The 22850-nt window shown below is 55.6% G+C and overlaps 6 protein-coding genes across 6 annotated transcripts; 5 read left to right on the top strand and 1 right to left on the bottom strand.

Moving 5' to 3' along the window:
* Positions 1–5876: 5876 nt before the first annotated feature.
* Positions 5877–7956, top strand: CTAM01_07208 (arrestin; the record flags this gene model as incomplete). Its single annotated transcript, XM_060523233.1, has 4 exons — positions 5877–5941; positions 6079–6222; positions 6291–7053; positions 7108–7956. The coding sequence occupies 4 exons, from the start codon at positions 5877–5879 to the stop codon at positions 7954–7956; spliced, it is 1821 nt and encodes a 606-aa protein (XP_060381971.1).
* A 2402-nt stretch (positions 7957–10358) lies between these two features.
* On the top strand, positions 10359–11986 carry CTAM01_07207 (PH domain-containing protein; the record flags this gene model as incomplete). Its single annotated transcript, XM_060523232.1, has 2 exons — positions 10359–10457; positions 10601–11986. 2 exons carry the CDS (start codon positions 10359–10361, stop codon positions 11984–11986), a joined length of 1485 nt encoding a protein of 494 aa, XP_060381970.1.
* A 1552-nt stretch (positions 11987–13538) lies between these two features.
* CTAM01_07206 (uncharacterized protein) lies at positions 13539–14715 on the top strand (the record flags this gene model as incomplete). The annotated part of the gene is made up of 2 exons (XM_060523231.1): positions 13539–13654; positions 13950–14715. 2 exons carry the CDS (start codon positions 13539–13541, stop codon positions 14713–14715), a joined length of 882 nt encoding a protein of 293 aa, XP_060381969.1.
* A 717-nt stretch (positions 14716–15432) lies between these two features.
* CTAM01_07205 (uncharacterized protein) lies at positions 15433–18293 on the bottom strand (the record flags this gene model as incomplete). The annotated part of the gene is made up of 3 exons (XM_060523230.1): positions 15433–17570; positions 17621–18015; positions 18082–18293. 3 exons carry the CDS (start codon positions 18291–18293, stop codon positions 15433–15435), a joined length of 2745 nt encoding a protein of 914 aa, XP_060381968.1.
* Positions 18294–19198: 905 nt separating this feature from the next.
* On the top strand, positions 19199–20681 carry CTAM01_07204 (tRNA synthetase class I; the record flags this gene model as incomplete). The annotated part of the gene is made up of 6 exons (XM_060523229.1): positions 19199–19322; positions 19400–19749; positions 19805–19886; positions 19939–20070; positions 20124–20362; positions 20418–20681. The coding sequence occupies 6 exons, from the start codon at positions 19199–19201 to the stop codon at positions 20679–20681; spliced, it is 1191 nt and encodes a 396-aa protein (XP_060381967.1).
* Positions 20682–21390: 709 nt separating this feature from the next.
* Positions 21391–22504, top strand: CTAM01_07203 (methylthioadenosine phosphorylase; the record flags this gene model as incomplete). Its single annotated transcript, XM_060523228.1, has 3 exons — positions 21391–21418; positions 21530–22021; positions 22104–22504. The coding sequence occupies 3 exons, from the start codon at positions 21391–21393 to the stop codon at positions 22502–22504; spliced, it is 921 nt and encodes a 306-aa protein (XP_060381966.1).
* Between the last annotated feature and the right edge of the window lie 346 nt (positions 22505–22850).

The following is a 22850-nucleotide window of genomic DNA, read 5'->3' as shown; positions in this document are numbered from 1 at the left end:
AGACGAAGCCAGGGACCAAGAGACGTACGAAAGAGATGTCATGTTGATATCAGTGGGGCCCTAGGGTGATCTGACATCAGGTCCAGGAGCAGGCATGATGCTATCTTTGCACAAGGCCAGTCGATTGGGCGGGGGCCCGCGGACTGTAGACTGCGGATGCCATCTGCGGCAGCGAGCGAGCTGAGCCGTTGAGGCGCCAATCCTACGTACTCATCAAGGCGACGTGCAAGTTGCGCATCGTGGCATCGTGAATTCTTTGGATCTTGACCTTGTATCCGTACGGGGATACCTTGGTCCCTTGCAAGATGCGGCCCTTCTGTAGCGTACCTTAGCTTGGCGGGACAACGTAGGCGGAGCCTTGGTGGGTAATGGCTTGAGGAGCCTTGACCTCGCTTCTGCTAGTTATCCGCCCTCAGTGCAGCTTCACCGGACAATCTGACTGGGATTTATTCAGATGTCGAAGAAATGCGTGAATCGAGGTGGGATCCAAAGCTTTGAGGGCTACGATTGGAACGGCGAAAGGTTTTGCGCTGTCGCTTGCGTATGTGACAAGCAACCATCTACTTTGTAGCTTTGTGTGTGGAAAAGTGACGAAATCAAGAAAGCTTCAACACGGCGGCAAGTGGCTGCAGCTCTTAGAGTCGGAGCTTGAACTTCGTTGGTGACACAACACCGACTCGAACATCGGCAAGCATGTGTCCAGACGCCACCAAGGAAGTCTAACTCAAATATTGCTTGAGATAAAAAGCAGTTTCGCAGGAACTTGCCGGCCGATGTGCGATTGCGAGATGGATCATGGCTGCGCCGTTCACAAAGACCGAAACTCGCGCCCGCCGCCCGTATCTTGAAGCTTTCGATTCGGCGTAGGTCCGGGCTCGGCGCGGCTTCGGACCGCTGCACGGTGACTTTGCGGCTTAGTGCAATTTGTCGTTATCTCGGAGTCATTCTTCCTAGCGCTACGCTTATTGGATGCCAGCCACCCGTGGGAAGGGTGAGGGAAAAGTCGCAATCGCGTCGGAGAAAAGCAGGGTTGAAGGCGCCATTGTCGAAATTTCAGCGAGGAATCCACTCGAGATCGAGTCGGTGAGAGGTCCATTCTCCTGGAAGACTGGCACTCTTTGTTTTTTTCTTTCCTCTTGGTCCTTGGCTTTGCCTGAGCCCTAGGGGGTTCAAGCCCTCGCAAATGGAGAAGAGTCGCACTGCGGACGGTGCTGGCCGAATGATCGTATGGTAATGGATTGATTTCTGTCTCTGGTTCATATGTTTCCTCATGCAGGATTAAGTGGCAGCGGAAGCGCTGTAACCGCGGCCATTGTCGGTTGATAGACCGGGACTTGAAGCGCAGAGACTCGGAGCCCTCTGACCAGGATCAGGTTTCTCAGAACTCAGGTCTCAGGGCTCAGGAGTCGCTTTTCGCTTCTTCGCTTCAAGCTGGAACGAGCAGGGAGCATTCCTGGCTAGAGCAATCAAGGCCTGGTGCTTATCGGTGGAGATTTCACCGAACCCTCAGAGCGCAGATGGGTATGCCCATAGCAGGGCTCGGTCCAGGTCCGGGCCCAGGTGCCAGAGTGCTTCCGCCTCTCTCCTGGCGGCGATCTTCCAAGCAGCGGACCAGAGTCTGGCAGGGGTTCAGGAACAATGAGGGCCGTCGTCGGTTCAGTGGACGGGAGTTTGATGGATGATGGGACAGTGGGAACGTGATGCCCAGGCCAGGTCGACAGGGCGTATGATTTGGACGGCCTGGAAGCTCTTTGTCTGCTGAGAATGCTGCATGTGGTGCTGCATGCGGCAGACCTACCCATTCAAACGGGCCCGACAGAGGAGCTGGACAATTTGACTTGCATCGGCTGCCCGCAGGTCTGCAGATGCCAATACGGAGAGGTCATGGCCTCAAGCGCGACCGTCGCCCATTAAGCATGATGCGAGACGTCCAAGTCGGTCGTGAGGTGCAGAATCGGAGAGCTGTGGGATGCGAAGTGCTGGTTCCCCGTGTGACTTGGGGCACTGGGTGCCCCGAGCACATCCATTTCCCGTTTTGACAACATCGTGAGATTCTATCCGTCAGGTGCACTCAAGGTTACGGTGGGGGTAACTCAGATATGGCCACAGCGGTCGTCCTGTCTTTTTTCTTTTCCATTTTGAGACCTCCGATGTTGTACATGCTTGAAACAAGCAATGGCTGATCATGATCCAAGCCTCTGCCGCTCAGACGCAAGTACCATGTACCCCGCCGTGCTCTACTAGAAGAGTCTCATGATGAATGATGTTTATGACTAGTGACTGCATCTGAGAGACGATCTTTGTTGGAAGCTTCAACGTCAGCCAGCAGGATTTGGCCCTGCGCATCTTCGATAGCGGGTGTGGGGGTCGCCAATCTTGCCCGTAAAAGGCCACAAGAGGCATGCCAGTTGGAATGACGGGCAATGGCCTCGGTCGAGACTGGCAGCTGAAGATGATGGATGCGAGAAACCCCCCATGTATCACGACGATAGAGTCCAGCGGGTAGGTCTTGGCTCCTTGGGTGTCTTGCAGGTGGACGAGATGGTTGCCAAAGCCACAATTGGTGACGATGGTGTTTTCGAGGCGGTCTACTGGCGTATCGTTGCTAGCCTAGGCTGCGTCTTAGTTGCATTGGCGATGAAAGACGGTCGATATTCGATATGAGATGTTGGGTGCAAACCAACACACTACAGAAGCGTGTATCAGTCAACGTAGTAATTTCCAGGCAAATACAGTAGAGCCCGATCAAGGAGACAAGTACCACGCGGGTTGCAGCTTTCCGTAACGAACGGAGGGAAGACCGCTTTGCAGTTTGGGTAAGGTGGTGGTTCAGGGCAGATGCTGGACCCAGGACTTTGCAGATTGAACATCCCACGCCAGAACCGGGCCCACCACGCTGGCCTGTCCACTCAGTTTTGTTGCCTCGAGCGAGTTTTCAAAAACGGGCGTCTATCGTAATTCTTGCCAGGGGACGTCTCACAAGATTCTCACCGGGTGCCGTCACTTTAGGAGATGAGAAGGCGCGGCGGCAATCAAGGTGGCAGGCACGCCGCACAGCGTAGTGTACTCCGCAGCAGGTGCCAGGCGGCATACCAAAGAAGGGGCAGAGACTCAGAGTGACGGGCAGGCGCGCAGGGAACGAGGAAGGGACCCACAGCTTCCATCTGAGCTTCCATTCCACCCGACCAACCGACGTCTATCGCACGATTCATGCAGGGGCCAATCAGTGGCGTCGGTGTGGCAGTCTTTTTTCGGCAATCCGTCGCCTTATCCGTCCAGATGAACGGCGCCCGGGCGGCAATACCGTCTGTAGATGTTTGGATGTATCTTTTGGTGAACCTAAGCTTTGCCTTAGCTAAGGTATCTCATTGTTGGAGGATTCGAGGCCCTTTGTCTGCCCGGCGGTATTCATGTTGGTTGCCGAAGCCTAGGTGCCCTTCCACGCCTTGGTCATGATTAGCTTCGGTCACTTTTCTCAATACCGTCTTTGCATCGTAGACAATACCTATCCGTAGGTAGTCAAGGCAAGGTAGACCTCGGCACCGCCTTGAGAAGGCGTCGCTGCAAAGACACCTTCACGGCGGGCACATGCGCCGTCCGTCGGAGCTTCCATCTGATGGAGCGAGGCGCATCGGAGACTTATCTTTCCATGTGCAATGGAACGGGCAGATGTTTAGCTGTACCTGTGAGGTATCGCGGACACCTTAATTGCATGCAGCAGCAGGTGTCCTTTACGGTCTATGTGCCTGGGAAGACGGGACTTGATAGGTAGGTACGCGAGGTTGCGCCTGAATAACGTGTCGGTCGCAGTATCTTTAGGCCGGGCGCATTTCGAGCAGGAGCAACCACCCGCAGACCTGAAAGTGCAAGTGCAGGCGCTCGAACCATGTGTTTCAATTTGGCTTGCTTTTTCCCTTAGCTACGGATATCTTACTGCCCGTCATTCATTTTCTCCGTCGCCAATTTCAGAGAGTCCCATTTTGGGTAAATTCCGGTTTTTTTTTTTGAACAGACGACCCTGCCTCGGATGGCCACATGAGTCCCCAAAACTGCAGGCCGGGCTCTTCGTGAGGTAGCATACCACGACTTGAAGATGATCCGAGCCTCCGTTTACACGATGAAGCCCAGATGAGATGTTCAGCGTTACGAGGCACACAACTGGGTACGGAGGTACGAAAGCAGGTATTTTCTGACCACAGCCTGCCTGCACTGTCCAGTCCATGGGGGCTGCCAAGCCGGCCAAACAATCCACCACACCAAAATCAGCAAACCCACAGCCGCTCTCCCTCTAGGCTCAAGCCCATCCTAACTCTGAAGGGTGCTGATTGCTGAGTCTGGTAAAGGGATAAGAGATAACGATGGTGTGCGATGATGAGAGTCAGACAACAGGCCCAGGCTCAAACTCAGACTCACCAGCATCGGCATCAGCGTCAGTAGCCGCACCACGCATCTCTGCCAAAACGCGCCATCGGTTCACCGTCGCTCCAGATAGCCTTGGATAGGCCGTTTCTAGTTTGGATGGCTGATGAGATGATGCCCCCGTTCATCAGTGTATCATAGTCAGGCACGGAAACACTGCGAAGAGCGCGCATAGATGCCGCGTGCTCTCGTCATGACTTTTTTGGCGCTAAAAAGTGTAGATGGTTCAGATGCTTGGTTTGACCGAGAGACTGACCATGATTCACCCACGCCCCTCCTCGTCGTTTGAGGCAAAAGCCGCAAGAGGAAGAGGAAGAGGAAATTCATCCCACTTGTTCATGGACTCATCCACCAGCGGCAGGGCACCATCGCCGCCAAACCCATGTCTTGGTTCCCGACACCACGCGCGGCACCAAGCAGCAGATACGGAACGATATGCACAGACCAGAGCGCAGATACACACCCGGCCTCTACGTAGTGCCTGAGTGAGTCGCTGTTGAATTCCCATCTGACAGCGACAGCCCTTCCGTCAGTCGGTGTCAAGTCGGTGTTCTCTCCCGCGTGGAAAAGGGTACGTGGGTACCTATAGGATACACTGTACCTTTTCATAGGTACCTTAATTATGTGACAGCAGGAAGCAAGCGGAACACCCAGGCTCAGCGTGCACGCTCCATTGACCATCCGTACCTTACCTCATTCTCGCCTTCCCTCTGGGTCTCTCTGGCGCATCGACCCAGCCCTGCTGCACCTCGTTTCTTCGCCATGGCCCATCTGGATGGGCAACACAACACACCCCGGCTCCGTCTTGGGCCGTCCTCCTTGCCCGGTGGCTGCCGCTGACCCTCATCATCCATCCTCCTGAAAGCCAGCAAATCGACGGAATTCATCCTTCCTGCGCCTGTATCCGTAGTGTACGTACCCGTACCGCCCCTTTCCTCTCTTCCTTGCCTTACTGCGTGGGTTCTCCTTATACTTTCTCCGTCCACAAGGTCCATGGGGACCCTGAACAAGGAACTCGTCTCTTCGCACACCTCCCGGGCTCACACCCACCTCATCTATCAATCTTTTTTTTTGCTGCCGAATCAAGGATGCCCCACCTATCCCACCAAGAGCGAGAACCCGCCGAGGGGCAGGGGCGTGGCCGTGGTGGATGACGGGCGTGGGTTTCGATTTTCGGCTTCCACTTCCCACGCTTTTGCAAATCGACGTGGGTGTGCTGCCCGTTTGTGAGGTAAAGGCGCGAGCTTTTTGCTTGTTGCGCTTGGTCGCTTGCCCACGCCCACGCCTACGCCCACCTTTACCTTTGATCTGACGAATGTCCCAAGTACTTCGTACCCAGAAAGGACGCTCCGTCGATAAATACAAGCTCGTCTCCAGACCTCTCCTTCCCAGATGTTTAGGCTGTTTCTTCTTACCCAGGCATACCGCTTGGTTCATGTCACACCCAACCTTTGAAGATGCCGTCATTCAATCCATTCTCAACCGTCACAGGCAAGCATGCCGCTTCGCTTTTTGAAATCAGGTATGCCCTCCTGCCCCACGTCTCCAAATCCCGCCGTTTCTTTCGTCTCTCCCTCTCCAATTTCTCTTTTCCGGCGGTGACTCTTTGTTAGTCCCGTTTTGTGAAGGGCCTCCCCGCTGACGTCTGACACCCTACAGACTAGACAATGATTTTATCGTATTTCGCGGAGGAGAGGACGAATCTGCCGGTCAGATCCTCAAGGGCGTCGTGGTGCTCTGCTTGCCCACGCCGCTCAAGATCGAAGATGTCCACCTGCGACTGACTGGCACCCACCGATTAACGTAGGAGGCCCTCCTTATTTCCGGTTCGATTTGCTGCAGATCAGTCAACTGACTTGCGCTCTCAATAGGTGGGATTACTCCAAAACCGCCGCTTCTGGCGTCTCCAGCCAAAAAGTCGACAAGACCACCACACTGCTCCAACATCGCTGGGCTCCGTTTGTCGGCGGCACTGGTGGCAAGAACACCATCTTGCCGGCCGGCAACTATGAGTGGCCCTTTGAGTACACACTGCCCGGCAACACCGCCGAGAGCGTCGAAGGCATCCCCGAAGCGAGCATCACCTACAAGCTCAAGGCCACCGTCGCCCGCGGCAAGCTCGCCTACGATCTGCACGCTTACAAGGCGCTGCGCATTATCCGCACCCTCGAACCCGCCGCCCTCGAGTTCCTCCACGCCATGAGCGTCGAGAACATCTGGCCGAACAAAGTCGACTACTCCATTATCATCCCGCAAAAGGCTGTCGTCTTCGGTGCCACGGTACCACTACAGATGCGATTTACACCTCTTCTCAAGGGCCTCGAAATGGGGGAGATTTCAGTCAAGATGTTGGAAATCCGAGAGTGCACACTGCAGGGTCCCACAGGCAACGTTTTCAAGGAACACAGGACAGAAAGAGAAGTCTCCAACTGGAAGTTCGACGTCGAGCGCGATGAGCACTGGCACGATACGATCGAAGACACCGGCCAAGAGGGGTGGATGGTTGAGAAGAAGCTGAACCTTCCCAAGAGACTGCGACAGTGTGTCCAGGATCTCAACCACAACGGTATCAAGGTCCGACACAAACTCAAGCTTGTTGTCGCCCTGAAGAACCCCGATGGTCACATTTCAGAGGTGAGCCGCTGTGACTTCGCTCTGTGATGGCTTCGCAAAACTGACAATTCCTAGCTCCGAGCCACTCTCCCCGTCTCCATCTTCATCTCTCCCAATATGCCCCTTGACGAGCATGGCGTTCTCGTCGACCAAGCTCCTGGCGCGCCTGCTCAGGCCGAAGTCACCCGTATCGCACCCCCCGGCTACGGCGAGCATGTCCTCGATCAACTCTACGAAGACGTCGACATGAGCGGCTTCCAGACCCCAGCTATCCAGTCTGGCTTCAGCAGTCCTTTCTACGCCCAATCGCGCGCCGGCTCGTCAGAGAACCTTGCTTCTCTCGCCATGATGAACGGCCATGGTGTTGCTCCCGCGGCACTGTCGCATCGCCTGCAAAACGTATCCCTCGATCCCACGAACCGCAACACCTCGTTCAACTCATTGAACGCCATCACGGAGGACGTCGCAGCCCCGACATCTGTTCCCACGGGAGAGAACTCACAATCACAATCGGCAGCTTTGACCCGCCACAACAGTGCCGAGGAACATCCCAACTCGCACTCCTCAGGACGCAACTCGCCTGAGCACCTCGACTTCCCTGACATGGCTACCTTGAGCAAGGTGCCTAGTTACACAACGGCTGTCAAGACTCCCCTTCGGCGGGGCCCGAGTAGTGACGCGCTCCCCGACTACTTCTCTGCCATGAGCGCCCCAAACACGCCTCCTGCGAGCGAGGCTCCTGTTGCAGACCCGCTTGGCATGATCCCTGAGCATGAAGGTGGCGGCAGCGAGCCGACCACTCCGGGTGGTTCGCACCGTTCATGGCATCGCCCTCAGAGCATGAGCAACCTGCTCCAGGCTGTGCAGGGTGGCGGCGATGATCGCCGAATCCATCTCATCCAGGGACGGGAGAGAGTTTACTAAGGCTACTATGCGGAGATGGTTCACACCATACTCACTTGATTATATTACGACTATAGAGAGGGCGGCAACCATTGTTTCGGGCATGGCATCGGCGTTGATGGGTGAAATTGGGATACTTTCCCATGGGACTGGTCTTTTGAGATTTTTACACGATATAGATTTGCGCCTTGGAGGCATCAGGACTCATCGGCTGCTTGGACACACACAAAGTATAGGGATCGGTCTAATAGTTCGTGGGATCTACCACTGGGGCGATACTGGGAAAGGCAAATAGGGATGTACGATATACCCACCGCTTAGAGCGCGGCGTGTCGATTGCGAGATACCAAAGATGACAAAAAAAAGTCAATACTCGATTTTCTCACTATATTGTGCAAAGCTGCAGAGTGAAGTGATCCAAATGGGTACGCGGGGTACAGTTACCACGACGACGGCAACATTTACCATTCCTTGACTGGTTGTCCGCCACCTACACCGGATCCCGACGATGGAGCGCCCTTGACATATTCAACGGAGGACACGCTCGTAATGCCGAGAGTGTTGTCGTGGCGGCCACGGCGTTGTGGGGGGTCTTCCGGTTCGGCGGCGGTGGGTGTGGCTGGCCTCCCGGCCGATGTCGGACGCCCCGATAAGAGAGAAGTTTGAAATGGAGGGGGAGGGGTTACAGCCAACCACCCAACTTAGCCTAAAGCGAACATGCCGAGAGGTCACCAGGTATCACGTTGTTCATATCGGGGATGCTGGGTGTACAATTTTACCTCTTTCGGTACCTGGTTCCCAGGTGTCTGGATGATTTTGGGGGGAGGTAAAGTTTCAGGGTTGTTGTGGCTGTGGCGCGGTGAGACCGAGGTGGGATGCTGGATGTGGTGACGATGGCATCATCTTTTCATAGTACCGAAGTCATGGCTTGACGTGATGGCGGCAAGTTGTCAGGTAGATATCTGAGAGCGTGGGCGAGTGCAGGAAGCATATGGATAGCGCGAGGCATACGGAACCTCTTTGGCAAACATGAGTTCACCAGCGATCTAGACAGGGCCTTGTTCCATTGCTAAACTGACCATGTTGGTAATGAAGACTACGGCATGTCGATGCGTTTGGTGGAATTCTAATGCTCCTAGATACCTAGCAGTCATCTTCTGCTACCTGTATCGTGAACCGGTTGTCTGCTCTTCTGATAATACAAGCAGGCGATGGCTTAGTTAGTATCGGCAGAACGGAGGATGGTAACACAACCACAAGGAATGGATTCCGACGAGAAAACCCTGGCATCTGAACCCTCTCTTGCGTTGCACTCAGACGACCGAACCAATGGGCGTCATCGTTTGAACCCTTTGACGTCTGCCCAATGCCAACCTGTCGGGTATGCGCACCTCAGGTGGTGGCCCTGTTTTATCATGTCATCGCGGCCGTCACCTGCGGCATCAACGTTCGCTGGACGGAAAGAGGGAAAGCTTATTTGCGTCTAGGAGGGATATCCTGGTGGTGTGGAATTTGCTGTGAAGTCGAGACGCGTGTTAGTCGTTACGTGGGATCTGTGTGTATGTGCTAACGTGAGACGATAGTAATGAGACAGCAGGGCATTCGTCTCATCTCAGTTAGCGCCATCGTGCGCTGGGAAACTAAGGGACTTGTTGACGTCATAAAAAGCCCCCAAATCACTCATGGGCCTCCCGTCTAGCGGATGTGACGATGCAAGACGGACACCTACTATGCAGTAAGGTGCTTTCTACCCCCGGACCAGCTGAGAGGGGGAGCACTTGAGGAGTTCAGCGTGGTAAGGTAGGGTCGACGAGGTGTCTTGGTGGCACCACAGCCGTGACAGTGTCGACAGTCAGCTCAATATGGAACTCAGCTGAAGGCTGGAGTAACAAAAGAAGTGAGAGGATTTGTCCCTTGGGAAGGAAAATGTCGAGATCGTCACAGGGGGTGGTCCAGACCGACCCCACTCTGGACAACCCTTTGGGGCCATTTAATGATTTGGGGCCAGCAAGAGGGTCGTGCTTGTGTGCGACAAGCAAATCTCGGTGCAGCACTACAGGCGCAGTCCCAGCCAGGGGCCGCTAAGACCAGGAAGATTGCGCTGGCGGCTTGGTGGAGAACGTCATTCGGCCTGGTCTTGGTGCAGGAGCTTGGGCGGGTTTTAATTACCAGCTGTCACTGGCGGCGGCGGCGGGGAATGGGCGATCGAGGAGAGGGACGGGACACATGTAATGTCCGTCAAATATAACCTCTTTTGCCCTTTTCCCTTTCCATGTGGTTCACTGCATTTGTTCTCCCATCTTGCTAGACAGCCTTGGAAGAACGTTCCCAAGAAACGACCCACGACACACCGTCGACACATCACCTAGTAGTATTCACGATACTCCTCATTCGAGCGCAACCCGATCTTGCACATCACGACCATGGCCGACACCAAGGACCTCCCCCAGAGGTCGGGGACCATCATGACCAACAACTCTGTCCTTAGCGACGATGCTGTTCCCGAAGTCGATCCCACCAGCGTACGTGAACCAGTCATTTCGCTCAGCTTCAAATAGTCGAGGCGTTGTAGTATGGACCATTTGGCGCCCAATACCAAACGCCTCTGAGCTCTACAAAAACCACCTAGACCTTCACAATGGAATATACTAACAGCTACATGCAGACCGCTGGTCTCCTCGCGGAGCGACTTCAAGCATGGAAACATTCCGTTGGATACCTTGAGGACTATATCGGAGCCGTCGAGAAGATCCACAAGGCCCAGTCCAAGGAGTACGAAAAGGCTCTCAAGACCATCTCGCATCCCTTGAAGGAGGGCCACCACTTCGACCAGAGCCTCGGCGGTATCGCAGCCTACTTCGAGAACATGCGCTCCAACACTCAGGCGATTATTAACACCAATCTCGAGACGGAGAAGACCATCAAGGGCTCCATCCTCCCGGTCCTCGAACGCCTGCACAAGGAGATCAAGCACAAGGGCAAGGAGCTGGCACACGGTGCCCAGAAGGGTGCCAAGGAGGTCGAGAAGGCTCGCAACACCACGCAGAAGCACATTGAGCTTCTCGGCTCCCAGACCGCCTCCTTCGAGTCCGCTGGCGGCAAGATGCACGGGACTGACGATCCTTACGTCGTCAACCGTGGAGTTCTGCACAGATTGCACAAGCAGGTTCTCGAGGAGAACAACAACCGCAACGACCTGATTGCTGTTCAGAACAACTTCAAGGATTTCGAGGCACATGTTATCGAAGTTGTTCAGCAGGCGATGGAGCAATTCATCCAGCTGACCGGTGCCCAGGCCGAGAAGACTCGCGCTCTCTACTCTGATATGCTGGGTGCTATCCAGAGAGTCCCGGGTGATTTCGAGTGGAACGGCTTCGTGACCCGTAGCGGCGATCGCTTGGTCAACCCCAATGACCCCCCGCGCTCTGTCGAGGCCATCAACTTCCCCAACATGGACCACACCTCTGTGAAGCCTCTCATTGAGGGTTCCCTGGAACGCAAGTCGCGTAACAAGCTCTCCTGGGGCTACTCTACCGGCTACTACGTTGTTACCCCGACCAAGTTCTTGCACGAGTTCAAGGACAATGACAACACTCGCTCTGACCCCAAGCCAGAGCTTTCCATCTATTTGCCAGACGCTGTTATTGGGCTTCCCAACGGAAACAAGTTCAACGTCAAGGGCAAGGATAAGAGCAAGTCTATTAGCTCGAAGCTCACTGGATCGTCCGAGTTGGCTTTCCAGGCCCACACCCCCGATGAGGCGCAAAAGTGGTTCGAGGTTATCAAGAACGTCGCGGGAGCCACCGGGCCTGCGGAGCCCAACTCCACGCCTACCTCGCCCGTCGTTGCCCAGGACGAGAAGATGCCTTCCATCGCACCAGCCGCAACCACCCAGTCCGGCCACTCAGCACAAGAGGCCGGTGTTACTGGTCACGACCCTACCGCGAGCCCAGAGCTCATGAGCCCGGTCGACGGCCCATCCTCCAGCGCGGCGGCTGCACCCGCGGCTGCTCCAGCTGCAACAGCGCCTGTTGACGAGAAGAAGATCTAAGGATTCGCACGACACCCTCAGCTTTTGAGATCCCTACACTTGCAGACCTAGTCCGATACCTCGAGCAGAGTCCTTTCGACAGCCCTATTTTCCTCAATAAAGTGAGGCGACTGCTAAGGGCGACTCATCGACTTGCGCACCACTGGTTGCCTTGTTGTTTAGTCTTCTAGGGCGGAATCGCACCTCATATGACTTCGACTTGACCACACCACTACACCTGATTGGTTACATCACTTCTGCGCAACATCACAGCCTTACATCCCCGTTGCTTTTTTGCGGCCCTTTCCAGCACACGCGCTTGGAGAATACCATTGTGATTTATGGTTATATAATATAGCGAGCCCTAATCAAACAACAATTATGATCGTTGACTCTTGTCCGATTCCGAGTTCATTGACAGTCACCTTGATCGAGTCTGATTCCCTTGATTAACCACAGTGACTAGAAGATCGAGTTGGAGCTGGCCAGTAGGATGTCTGCCTTGGCGCAGGCTGTGCCTCACCACCCTCTTCCACTCCGAGACAAGGCGCCCATACCGCCATCGATACCGCGTGGATGTCTGCACCTCATCGCGGAGCCCTATTTATAAGTGCAGAACGCTCCCGCGTCTTAGGCTGTCGACACCGGCGACATATTTGATTCAGTATTTGGCGCACACCTCGTTGTGGTCGTCTGCCGAGGAATGCGGCCAGCGTATTGAGTCAACGGTACAACTGAAGAAAAAGCGCTCACCATACTTATCGGTAGGTAGTTCAGCCACCAAGCTGTCAAAAAAAAAAAAAACGAAGACTCTTTGCACTTTTGCGCAAGGGGGAATCTGCGGAGTGTAGGCAAACGTCGCACACCTTCGCTGAAAGTTCGGTGAAGGTCTGCTCATGGGGTGGTGTGGCACAAGACAGGACACCCCTTACGTTGCGGGCTTAGCCTTCTCCCCCTCCACCACCTTGCTCCCTTGGAGCTGCGCGCCGCTTAGAGAAAGGCAGACTTACGCCCCGTCCCGTCATCATGATTCTCCACGATGGCCATGCTATCGGTCATAGAATGTGTTGTCTTTCTTGCCAGGGGGGAATGAAGACTCTCCGAAGGGCAAGTTGCACCTTGATGCACCTACGGTACAAGGTGCAGAAGTCCTGGGAACCGGAACAAGTGTCCGCTTTCTTCAAGGCAGAGGTGAACGAGGGAAAGAAGCGTTCTAGTGCCTGTCCGTCAGCCCTGGACAAGAAACGCCGATGGCGATGTCCCTACACTGCGATTATAGTATCCTACGAAAGGCAGCAGCCAGCCTTATCCCATCGTGACCTGTCTATATACAGCCTGTATAGCTATCTTCCCATTCCCTCGGGGCGAAAGCACTACCGTCTATCAAAAACATCCTGGAATCGTCCATCCTATCATACTTCAATGAAGCTCACCGCTTGGCCTCTCATCGCGGTCTCTCCAGCCCTGATCTTCCTCCTCCAATGACTCCGTAGTAGCGCCCGCCCTTTTCTATCACAAGACTCTCTATCCCGCTTCGTTCCTCATCCCCAGAGTTTCGTCCAAACCAACGACAATGACGAAAGCTTGGAAAGAGCACAAGGACGTTATCGCGAGGCTCTACATCAAGGAAAATCGTACCCTGGATGAGGTCCGGGAGATTATGCAGCAGGACTACAACTTCAAGGCCTCGTCAGTCTAACCAGTTTTCTTTTCCCTCTTTTCTTTCCAAGCCGGTTGGATACATCTTGAACTTTCTCGGACCCTACGGAACCCCTCCTTTCTCGGCAACCCATAGGGCGGAAGTTGGCTCTGATACGACGACTACCCTACCTCTCCATCCTGGCCGTCGAGTCCTGCTTCAATGGCACTTTACCCATGGGGGATGACAGAGATCCTCAAATAGCCCTTACAACATCGCCCAGTCGAGTACAAGGAATAGACACCAGAAGCAAAACTTGCTAACATCTCTAACCCCAACCACCAGGACAAGATCATACCGCCAGCACTTTGACCAGTGGGAACTGTCAAAGTATAACTGCAAGAAGCGTACCGCCCGCCGTCAGAGCCGCGACTACCAGCAGTACCCCGAACAGCAGCAGTACACCCCTTCCGCTGCTGCTGCTGCCGCTGCCGTCGTCATCGTCCAGGAGACTTACCCAATGAGCCCGCAGAGCTACGGCAGTAGCAGCGGCAGCATGAGCCCCGAGTCCGAGATGGACAACGGCGGCGGTAGGCTCGACGACATGGACGTCGGCCAGTCGTATGGAGGCCATCAGTACACGTACGCGGGTCAGAGCCAGAGTCAGAGTCAGGGCCAGCCTGTCTTGCATCAACAGTATACCCAGCAGCAGCAACATCATCACCAGCAGCTGGAGCAGCACCATCGGCAGCGTCAGTCCTGGGATAACCAGGTGCCGCGGAGCATATCCTCGTCGTGGGATCAAGCTGCTCTCCCCAGCCCTCCCGCGGATCTGAGCGGAGACTCGTTCTTCCAGATGTCTGGGACGGAGGCGCTGTCTGCGCAGGGCAGTCATCGTCCGCAGGCTTATTCAACCGTGATTCATCCCGAGCAGTATCGTCAGCAGCAACAGCAGCAGCACTACCACCGACAGCAGTCGGCTGCGGATCCTCGAATGATGCCGACGCGCCTTTTGGCCCCGGCTCCGCAGCGTCCGGTGAGACCGGAGCGTCGGGAGTCTGTTCCATACCAGGGTGCTATACACTGTGGGTTCCATCGTTCCGGACTATAGGGGCGGAAGAAGGCTACCTTTACCGTGACCTACCCCTTTTCTTCTCGCTTGCACTCTCCTCTGTTGCACCTCTCCCCACCCTCTCTAGGCTCTTGTTTCCACCGGCTCGGATTATTCTGACACTGCTTTGTAATGTTTATTTCCTATCAGCACGATTAAATCGACAAAAAGAAGGAAAACACGGTGGTTTGGCTTGTTTGGCTTTCAACTTGACTCGGCCAGAATGTCTCTCATAATGTTACCGCACTTTCCTTCAATCTCTCGAAACGAAAACAAAAAGAAACGGCCTGCGAGGGAGGTTTATGTTTGAAAGCTGGTCTTTGATGGAAATGAAGGTTGGAATTTTTTTGCAGTTTCGATGGATCACAGGACACAAGAACTTGGCAAAAACCACCTTTCCCATCCCCCCCCCCCCCCTTCCCTTGGCCGTTGCCCATTTTGACTTGATATTTCTTGCTCTTTTGGAATTGAAGTGCGTTAGTTGTAGAATGTAGTTGTATCGCGTGTTTTCACCTGTCGTTTTTTTGATTGCTTTGCTCGCCTTGTGTTTTCGTACCATGTGATAGAAAAGACAGAAAACGAAACATTGACCTTTGGAATACTCTTTCGCCTCTCTTGACGGTGGTATATAGCCCCCATTTGGATGATTGAATTCCTTTTTTTGAACACCAAGAACCTATTCCTGAACGATAGACACCATTCTCAAATCATCCTCGTCTACATGAAATCGTCCTCGCTAAAGGGCTCGCTGCTGTGGTTAGACCTCAAATTCATCTTGGCCGCGCCCTCCGCCAACCCATACGGGTCGTGAACATGCTGCTTCCCACCGCCGCCTTCTTCTCCATCACCAGCGGGCGCCGAATTAGACCGCACTTGCACTTTGACCTCCCCCTGGATCCCGTCCACACGAATCGTAGACACCGTCGTCCCGCCGGGTGGCGGCCGCAAGTTGGGCGCGGGCGCGAGGTTGACGAGCTCGCGAAAGAAGTTGTTTGCGGCCTCGCAGCCGTCGAGGAGCCATTTGAGGCAGATTGTGACGCGCTCTTTGGCGAACGGGTTGTGGTCGTCGTAGGCGCAGCAGTTTAGGAGGGGCACGATGCCGTTGTGGTTCACCATTTGGGTTTGTACGTCTGGGTTCCCGGGGGTGGAGTGGCCGGGGGGCGGTTGGAGGAGGGTGGCGAGGATGGTGAAGATTTGGCCCTTGATGCCGGACCAGGGGTATTTGTGGGCTGGGTCGGAGAGGGAGGGCGGGGGAGGGGAGGGAGGGAGGGAGTCGGTGGTTGAGTAGGGGCGTTCGATGATGGGGGTGCCGCCGCCGGGTTGTTGCGAGGAGGATTGGGAGTGTTGGTCTGACGGGGACGGTGCTGTTGCGGCGGGAGGGGGAGGTCTGTTGCGGGAGGGGACGGCGTCGACGAGGGGTTTCTTGGGGACGCCGGCTTCGAGGCCGTTGAGGAGGGTGATGAGGTCGTAGACGGCCTCCCACTCGATGAGCTTCTTCCTCGACTCGGCGATCTCGGAGGCGGTCGTCAGGAAGTCGAGGTACTGCGCCAGGCCGTCCTTGGCGCGCTCCATGTCCCAGGTGTCGACGGGGAACTCGGCCGGGTCGACGTTGTCCTCGCGGATCTGGGCCTGGAGGTGCATGAGGGCGACGCACTCGGGGACGATGCGGCTGCGGAAGAAGCTGAAGAAGAACATGACGAGCTTGACGTCGCGCTCCTGGTCCTTCTTGTCTTGCGGCGGGTTGCTGATGCGGCTGCGGAAGATGTGGTTGACGAGGCGGAGGAGGACGGTCTGGGCGGGGGAGATGATGTCCTTTGGTATGCGGAGCGAGTTCCAGGCGTAGGGGACGAGGGCCGAGTGGTGGAGGGCCTCGATGAGCTGCGAGGTGATTTGGAAGATGAGGGACTGCTCGTCCTTTTCCCAGACGGCGATGAAGACGAGCATCTCGCGGAGGAGGGACTTCCCGCAGTCGAGGGCGAGGAACATGCGGCAGCGCGTCTTTTGGAGGTTCTCGCCCGCGCGGGTGAGGCCCGTCCCCGCCGAGTCGAGGATGCAGGACTTGACTATCATGTGGAGGGCCTCGATCTGCTTCGGGTCGAGGATGTTGGGGATCTCGGTCAGGAGGCCCGTCAGGGGGCCTTCGCCGTACGACTCGTCGTCGTCAATGTCCTCGTCGTCCATCATGTCGTCGTAGCCCTCGGCGTACACCTCCGCGGAACCTTCTTCCGGCCCGAGGTCCTGTTCGGACTCGTCGACCTCGACGACCTCGTGCTCCTCGGTGCGCATGACGGGCGTGTAGCGGTTGAGGAGGTTGCTCTTGCAGTGCTCCGTCCTCGTCTTGGCGAACTCGACGTTGGGCATGGCGACCGCCCAGCCGTCGTAGTTTACGTCGCGCGCGCGCATCCACCAGGTGTCGATCTCGCGGGATACGCGGCAGTAGGCGCGGTCCTGCTCGAACTTGTCCTCGATGTCGGGGTCCCACCGCGGGTTGACCTTTTCGCCCTCCTCGTAGTTGTCGGCGCGGACCTTGACCTGGCCCTCGGGGAACCAGTTCCACGCCAGGGGCGCGATGGGCGCGAGGACGCCCGGGGGGTTGTGCGACTTGTTCTGGGAGTAGTCTGTGAGGAGCCTGCGGGCGGTCTCGCACATGCGCGAGTTGCGCTCCAGCCAGTGCTGGATCTCCGTTTTGGCGATGTCGACGCGGAAGCCGGAGCCGTCGCCCATGCCCTCTTGCGGGTCGTCGAGCTGCGCGTCCTCGTCAAAGAGTACGTCGTACCAGAACGACATCTTGTTGCGGTCGTTCTTGGCGGTCCAGTTGTGGGCTTGTTGAAGGGACGTGACCAGGAGCTTCTTGTCTGTGGATCGTGAGCGGCGATTCTTCACCTGAAGGCCATGGGGGACTTACACATGTCGGTGATCTCATTCAGCTTGGCCCTTGAAGACTCGTCCAAGATCTCGCCATCGTAGCCCTTGCTCGTGACGTTCACACAGAGGATGATGGTCTGATAAACCATCTGGTCAAAGTGAACCGCGGCACAGATGTCCTGGGGTACCTCTGGTTCTGATGTGACCAGCAGGTTTCTCGCAATGTGCATGAGCTTGTTCAAGATGGAGAGGTCGTCCTTGAGACTGTGGTGGTTCTTCACAATGAGGGCAGTGCTCTCCTGAGGGGTCACACCCTTCTCCGGATCGTTGAGGCTCGACAGCGGGCCAACTGAGCGTGTGGTGAGACTGGGGATGGCGGCGCCAAAGATCTTGGTCAACCAGATCCATATCTCGACATTTCTTGACAGTGTTTCCCTGGTTCTTGTTAGGAAAATGAGATGGTACGAAACTACAGTAAGACATGGCGATGAGGGCACCTACCTAACGTGCTTGAAGGTGTGAGTCTTCTCGAGGGTTTTGGCAATCATTGATGAGACCCGTGCGGCGGTCTGAGGGCCCATGGGCGGGATGGTGTAGTGGCCCTCAAGGCAGATGAGGGCGGCCGAAAAGCAACGCTCCTCGATGGTCTCGTAGCCCGGGGTGCCATCCTCGAGGTCGAGGTCCGGCAGGGACGGCGGCGGTGTGGCCGCCATGGTGTTGTAGGTCGATGAGTGACGTAGAGCACTCGTGACGTTGGAGATTGGGGTATTTCAAACTTGAAGCATAGAGGTAAAGACCGGCCGGAGAGGCGTTAAGCCTGCCGAGGGGGTATTCGCTAGTAATGAGTGGGAAAACAGGCCGTGGGTGAAGATTACTGAAAATACATGCACAGTTTAAGAATATTCTCATGAAGTTTTTGGAGATGGAGTACCTCCAAGGTGGCGGCCCCGGGATGCTGGATTGTCACTGTGGAAAATTTCCGCCGTCCGCACCGAAAAGTAAGTATCTCTGCACTACAAATTGGTAAGCAGATACACACAGACCAATTGCCATTTTGAGGTTCCAACAGCAAGTATGATCTTTTAGTGACCTTTAACTATATGTATGAAGGATTCACTCTAGAAATCCCGTAATAGTCCTGCACAGATAATATTCTACAAAGATGTGCAAGAATTTCACTCTCGATTTGGCATCAGGGATTTACGCATCATGTCTAGGCCTTCCCACACTATGAGTCGGGATACAACTACTGTTCTGGGCTGAGAGCCCTGTGAAATTCCGGGCTGAGGCAAGGTCGGTACCCAAGACCCCTCCATTGACCCCCTAAATCGGCCAATGGCAAGGGTGACAGACACCGTAGACCCCTCTATCGGCCGTGTGCGACTTGGGCCCCCGACGTCCGCCCCTCGGCGGGGTAATTTCGCTGCGGTGTCTGTTCTTCGACGCGAATTTGGGCCACTTGTGCGACAAGTCACAGCTTGACTCACTCCGAATACCATCGTCTCACGACCTCTCGATACCACCCCCGACGCCGCGAATCTTCCACAACTTCGCTTCCTCGAATACCACCGCACTCTTACTTCGATCACAATCTTGAAAAACTCGTAGCATACTCAAAATGGCGGATGGCACAACGGCGCAGGAGAGGTTCGCCCTCATCCAGGAGAACTTGGCCGAGGTCATGAACCCCGAGATCATCGAGAAGATTTTGGCCGAGGGACGCAACCCCAAGATCTACTGGGGTAAGAAACATCTCAATTACACTGCTGATACTCTTCGTCGGCGCATTGGCTGACAATTGCCTCCTTTCAACCTACAGGAACCGCGACAACGGGCAGACCTCACTGCGGCTACTTCGTCCCGGCCATCAAGCTGGCGCAGTTCCTCGCCGCCGGCTGCGAAATGACCGTCCTTCTCGCCGATATCCACGGTTTCCTCGACAACCTCAAGGCCCCCATCGAGCTCGTCGAGCAGCGCGCCAAGTTCTACAAGTTCGCCATTACAAACATTCTCAACGCTGTCGGCGTCTCCACGGAGAAGCTCAAGTTCGTCCTCGGCAGCTCCTACCAGAAGAGCCCCGAGTACATCATGGATGTCTACAAGATGAGCTCGCTCATTAGCGAGAGAGATGCAAAGAAGGCTGGCGCCGAGGTCGTGAAGCAGTCTGACGTGAGGATACCTGCAAAGTCTGGAGTGCTTGGACTTGGGCTGACAATGGTGACAGAACGCCCCCATGAGTGGTCTGCTGTACCCCGTACTTCAGGTCTGCGACGAGCAGCACCTTGGTGTCGATGCTCAATTCGGAGGTATGCATTGACTCTCGTATCTCGAAGGAGTGCTCAGGCTGACATTTTGCAGGCATGGATCAAAGAAAGTTGTTCGCTGCGGCCACCGAATGGTTGCCTAAGGTCGGATACCAAGTGCGCGCGCATCTGTTGAACCCCATGGTGCCGGGTCTGAACGGTGGAAAGATGAGCGCGAGTGATCCTGGTAAGATTATTGCCACCGCTTTTCGGAAATAAATGCTGAACATGGCTTCACAGACAGCAAGATCGACCTTCTCGATGCCCCCGAGGTTGTCCAGAAGAAGCTCCGCAAGGCCGAGTGTGTGCCCAAGGTTGCTGAGGGCAACGGTGTCCTGTCCTTTGTCGAGTACGTCCTGCTGCCCGCTGCGTCACTGAAGGGCAAGAAGGAGTTCCGCGTCGAGCGTGAGCGCGACGGCCTCGAGACCCTGGTTTACACCGATATCAAGCAAATGCACGAGGACTACAAGAACGACGTCGTAAGTAGCACACGGAAAGAGACGCGATATGTAGAACAAGCTGACACTGGTCTAGTTGACGCCCCAGCTGCTCAAGCCCGCCGTGACCAAAGCCCTCAACGAGCTCCTGGCACCCATCCAGCAAGCCTTCCAGGCCTCCGAGGAGTGGAAGCAGGTCACGGAGAGGGCCTACCCCCCCGTTGAAGACGACAAGAAGAAGAAGAAGAAGCAGCCCAAGGACAAGGGCTCCCGCTACCCCGGCGGCGGCAAGGGTCCCGCCGCGCAGGACGGCGCCGCCAAGGAGACGGAGCTGCCGGTGCGCCCTGCCGAGGGCCAGTGATTGTTTTATTTCTTGCATAAGAAAGCGTTTTTATCTGTACGTGCTGCTACGGAATGGGTCGGAGTTCGGATGAAGACCGGCAAAAAGAAAGTCTAGAGAAAGACAGCTAGATACCTCAGATGAAAAAAAGAGCATTTGAAAGAGAGAGCGGCCCCTGAACTTTTGCTCCTGCCTCATCGCTCCTTCCTCCTTGCCCCTACCCCTTGGCACCAGCCTTGTGTCCTTATTTCTTCAACAACGGGCCGATGATCAAGGGATAGGGGCTATTGATTCCTTGACTCGACCATAAGTCTCTGGTGTACATCAAGGTTCCGATCATTCGAATCCATCGGTTCATTGCTTTTGCACTGGACTGACGACAAGGTAAACAAGCTTCACTCTGAGTGTATTCGGGAAGGAACGACATACTGCCGCGATCTGCGACACGTGGTGCGGACGGCGAGAACATGTGGTGGGGTGTTTACATAGCGGGATGCCCGGGACGACGCAATGGCGGGGCACTGAAGAAACGGCAGCATTCGAGTGCGTTGGATGGCGGGGTAAATTTCGGCGGGGTCGAAAAAAGATGTCAGACTCCGACCGCCTAGCAAGCTTTCGCGCCGATCTACGTCTTTCAACATTCTCTTTTCTCTAGCTTCGTGATTTTATTTTCCTTGCTTTAACTAAGATACCCTCCATTTTCCCACGATCAATCCATATAAACGACACAATGGCCGACCTCCCCACCACCTTTGACCGTAAGCTTCACCCACGCTCTCCTTCCTCCCTCCCGATTCGGCCCAAAGCCTCAACCTACGACCAAATAGCGCAATGCCTTTCGACATGACTGACATCCTACTTCCCAACAGGTCCCGTCCACATCGCCGTCATCGGCGGCACCGGCCTCGGAAAGCTCGAAGGCTACACCCCCGTCGCCCAGCTGACGCCCACGACCCCCTGGGGCGAGCCCTCCTCCCCGATCAGCATCCTCGAGCACAACGGCGTCCCCATCGCCTTCCTCGCCCGCCACGGCCTGCACCACCAGTTCGCGCCCCACGAGGTGCCCGCCCGCGCAAACATCGCCGCCCTGCGCTCCATCGGCGTCCGCTGCGTCATCGCCTTCTCCGCCGTCGGCTCCCTGCGCGAGGAGATCAAGCCCATGGACTTTGTCGTCCCGGACCAGGTCATTGACCGTACCAAGGGCGTGCGCCCATTCACCTTCTTCGAGGGCGGCGTTGTGGGCCACGTTGGGTTTGCTGACCCGTTTGATAAGGGGCTTGCGGAGGTCGTCAAGAAGTGCGCGGCGCATATGCAGGGCGAGGGCGTCGTTTTGCACGAGAAGGGCACCATTATCTGCATGGGTGAGTTCCTTCCTCGCCCGACACGAATCTTGGAAGATACAGAGAGAGGGAAGAATCATTACTAATAAGACGAAAACAACAGAGGGCCCCCAATTTTCCACCCGCGCCGAGTCGCACATGTACCGCTCCTGGGGCGGCAGCGTCATCAACATGTCGGCCCTCCCCGAGGCCAAGCTCGCCCGCGAGGCCGAGATGGCCTACCAGATGATCTGCATGGCGACCGACTACGACTGCTGGCACTCGTTCGAGGACGTCGACGTCGCCATGGTCATGAAGTACATGGCCGCCAACAGCGAGAACGCCAAGCGCCTCGTCGGCGGCGTCCTCGACGAGCTGTCCAAGCAGGAGAGCGGCGACCTCGTCCTCGCCAAGCAGTGGGAGGGCGCATCCCAGGGCGCCGTCAAGTTCATGACCAAGCCCGAGGGCCGCAGCCCCGAGGCCATGAAGAATGTCGAGTTCTTGTTCCCTGGGTTCTGGAACTAGATGTGAATTCACAGAACCTTTTTTACGTTTTTTTTTAGTCTGGTTCTCGGTACCAGGCACACGACCAAGGATTGGTATACGTGCAGGATTATGAGCGTAAGCGTATATAGAAGCAATGGTGAAAATGGCGTGGGTAGATAGACTTGTACCTGAGCATCAACTGTTCAGGGCGGTAGCGAATGTAGTCACCAGGATAGAGACTCTGTGCAAAATGGAAAGTACGATACTAATGATGTTAACACTGTGGTCAATGATTTTGGTCTCATGCAATCTCCTCTGTGCTACGATTGTTCCTATCGCAGGGTCCAACGCCTCAGAACGCCGGTTCTAAACCTCCTCAAACCTA

This window comes from Colletotrichum tamarilloi (genome assembly GCF_030869305.1).
Source record: "Colletotrichum tamarilloi strain Tom-12 chromosome Unknown Scaffold_22.1, whole genome shotgun sequence".
In the NCBI taxonomy this organism is placed as follows: domain Eukaryota; kingdom Fungi; phylum Ascomycota; class Sordariomycetes; order Glomerellales; family Glomerellaceae; genus Colletotrichum; species Colletotrichum tamarilloi.
Note: the sequence above shows the minus strand (reverse complement) of the source record. Positions and strands in the feature narration are given on the sequence as shown.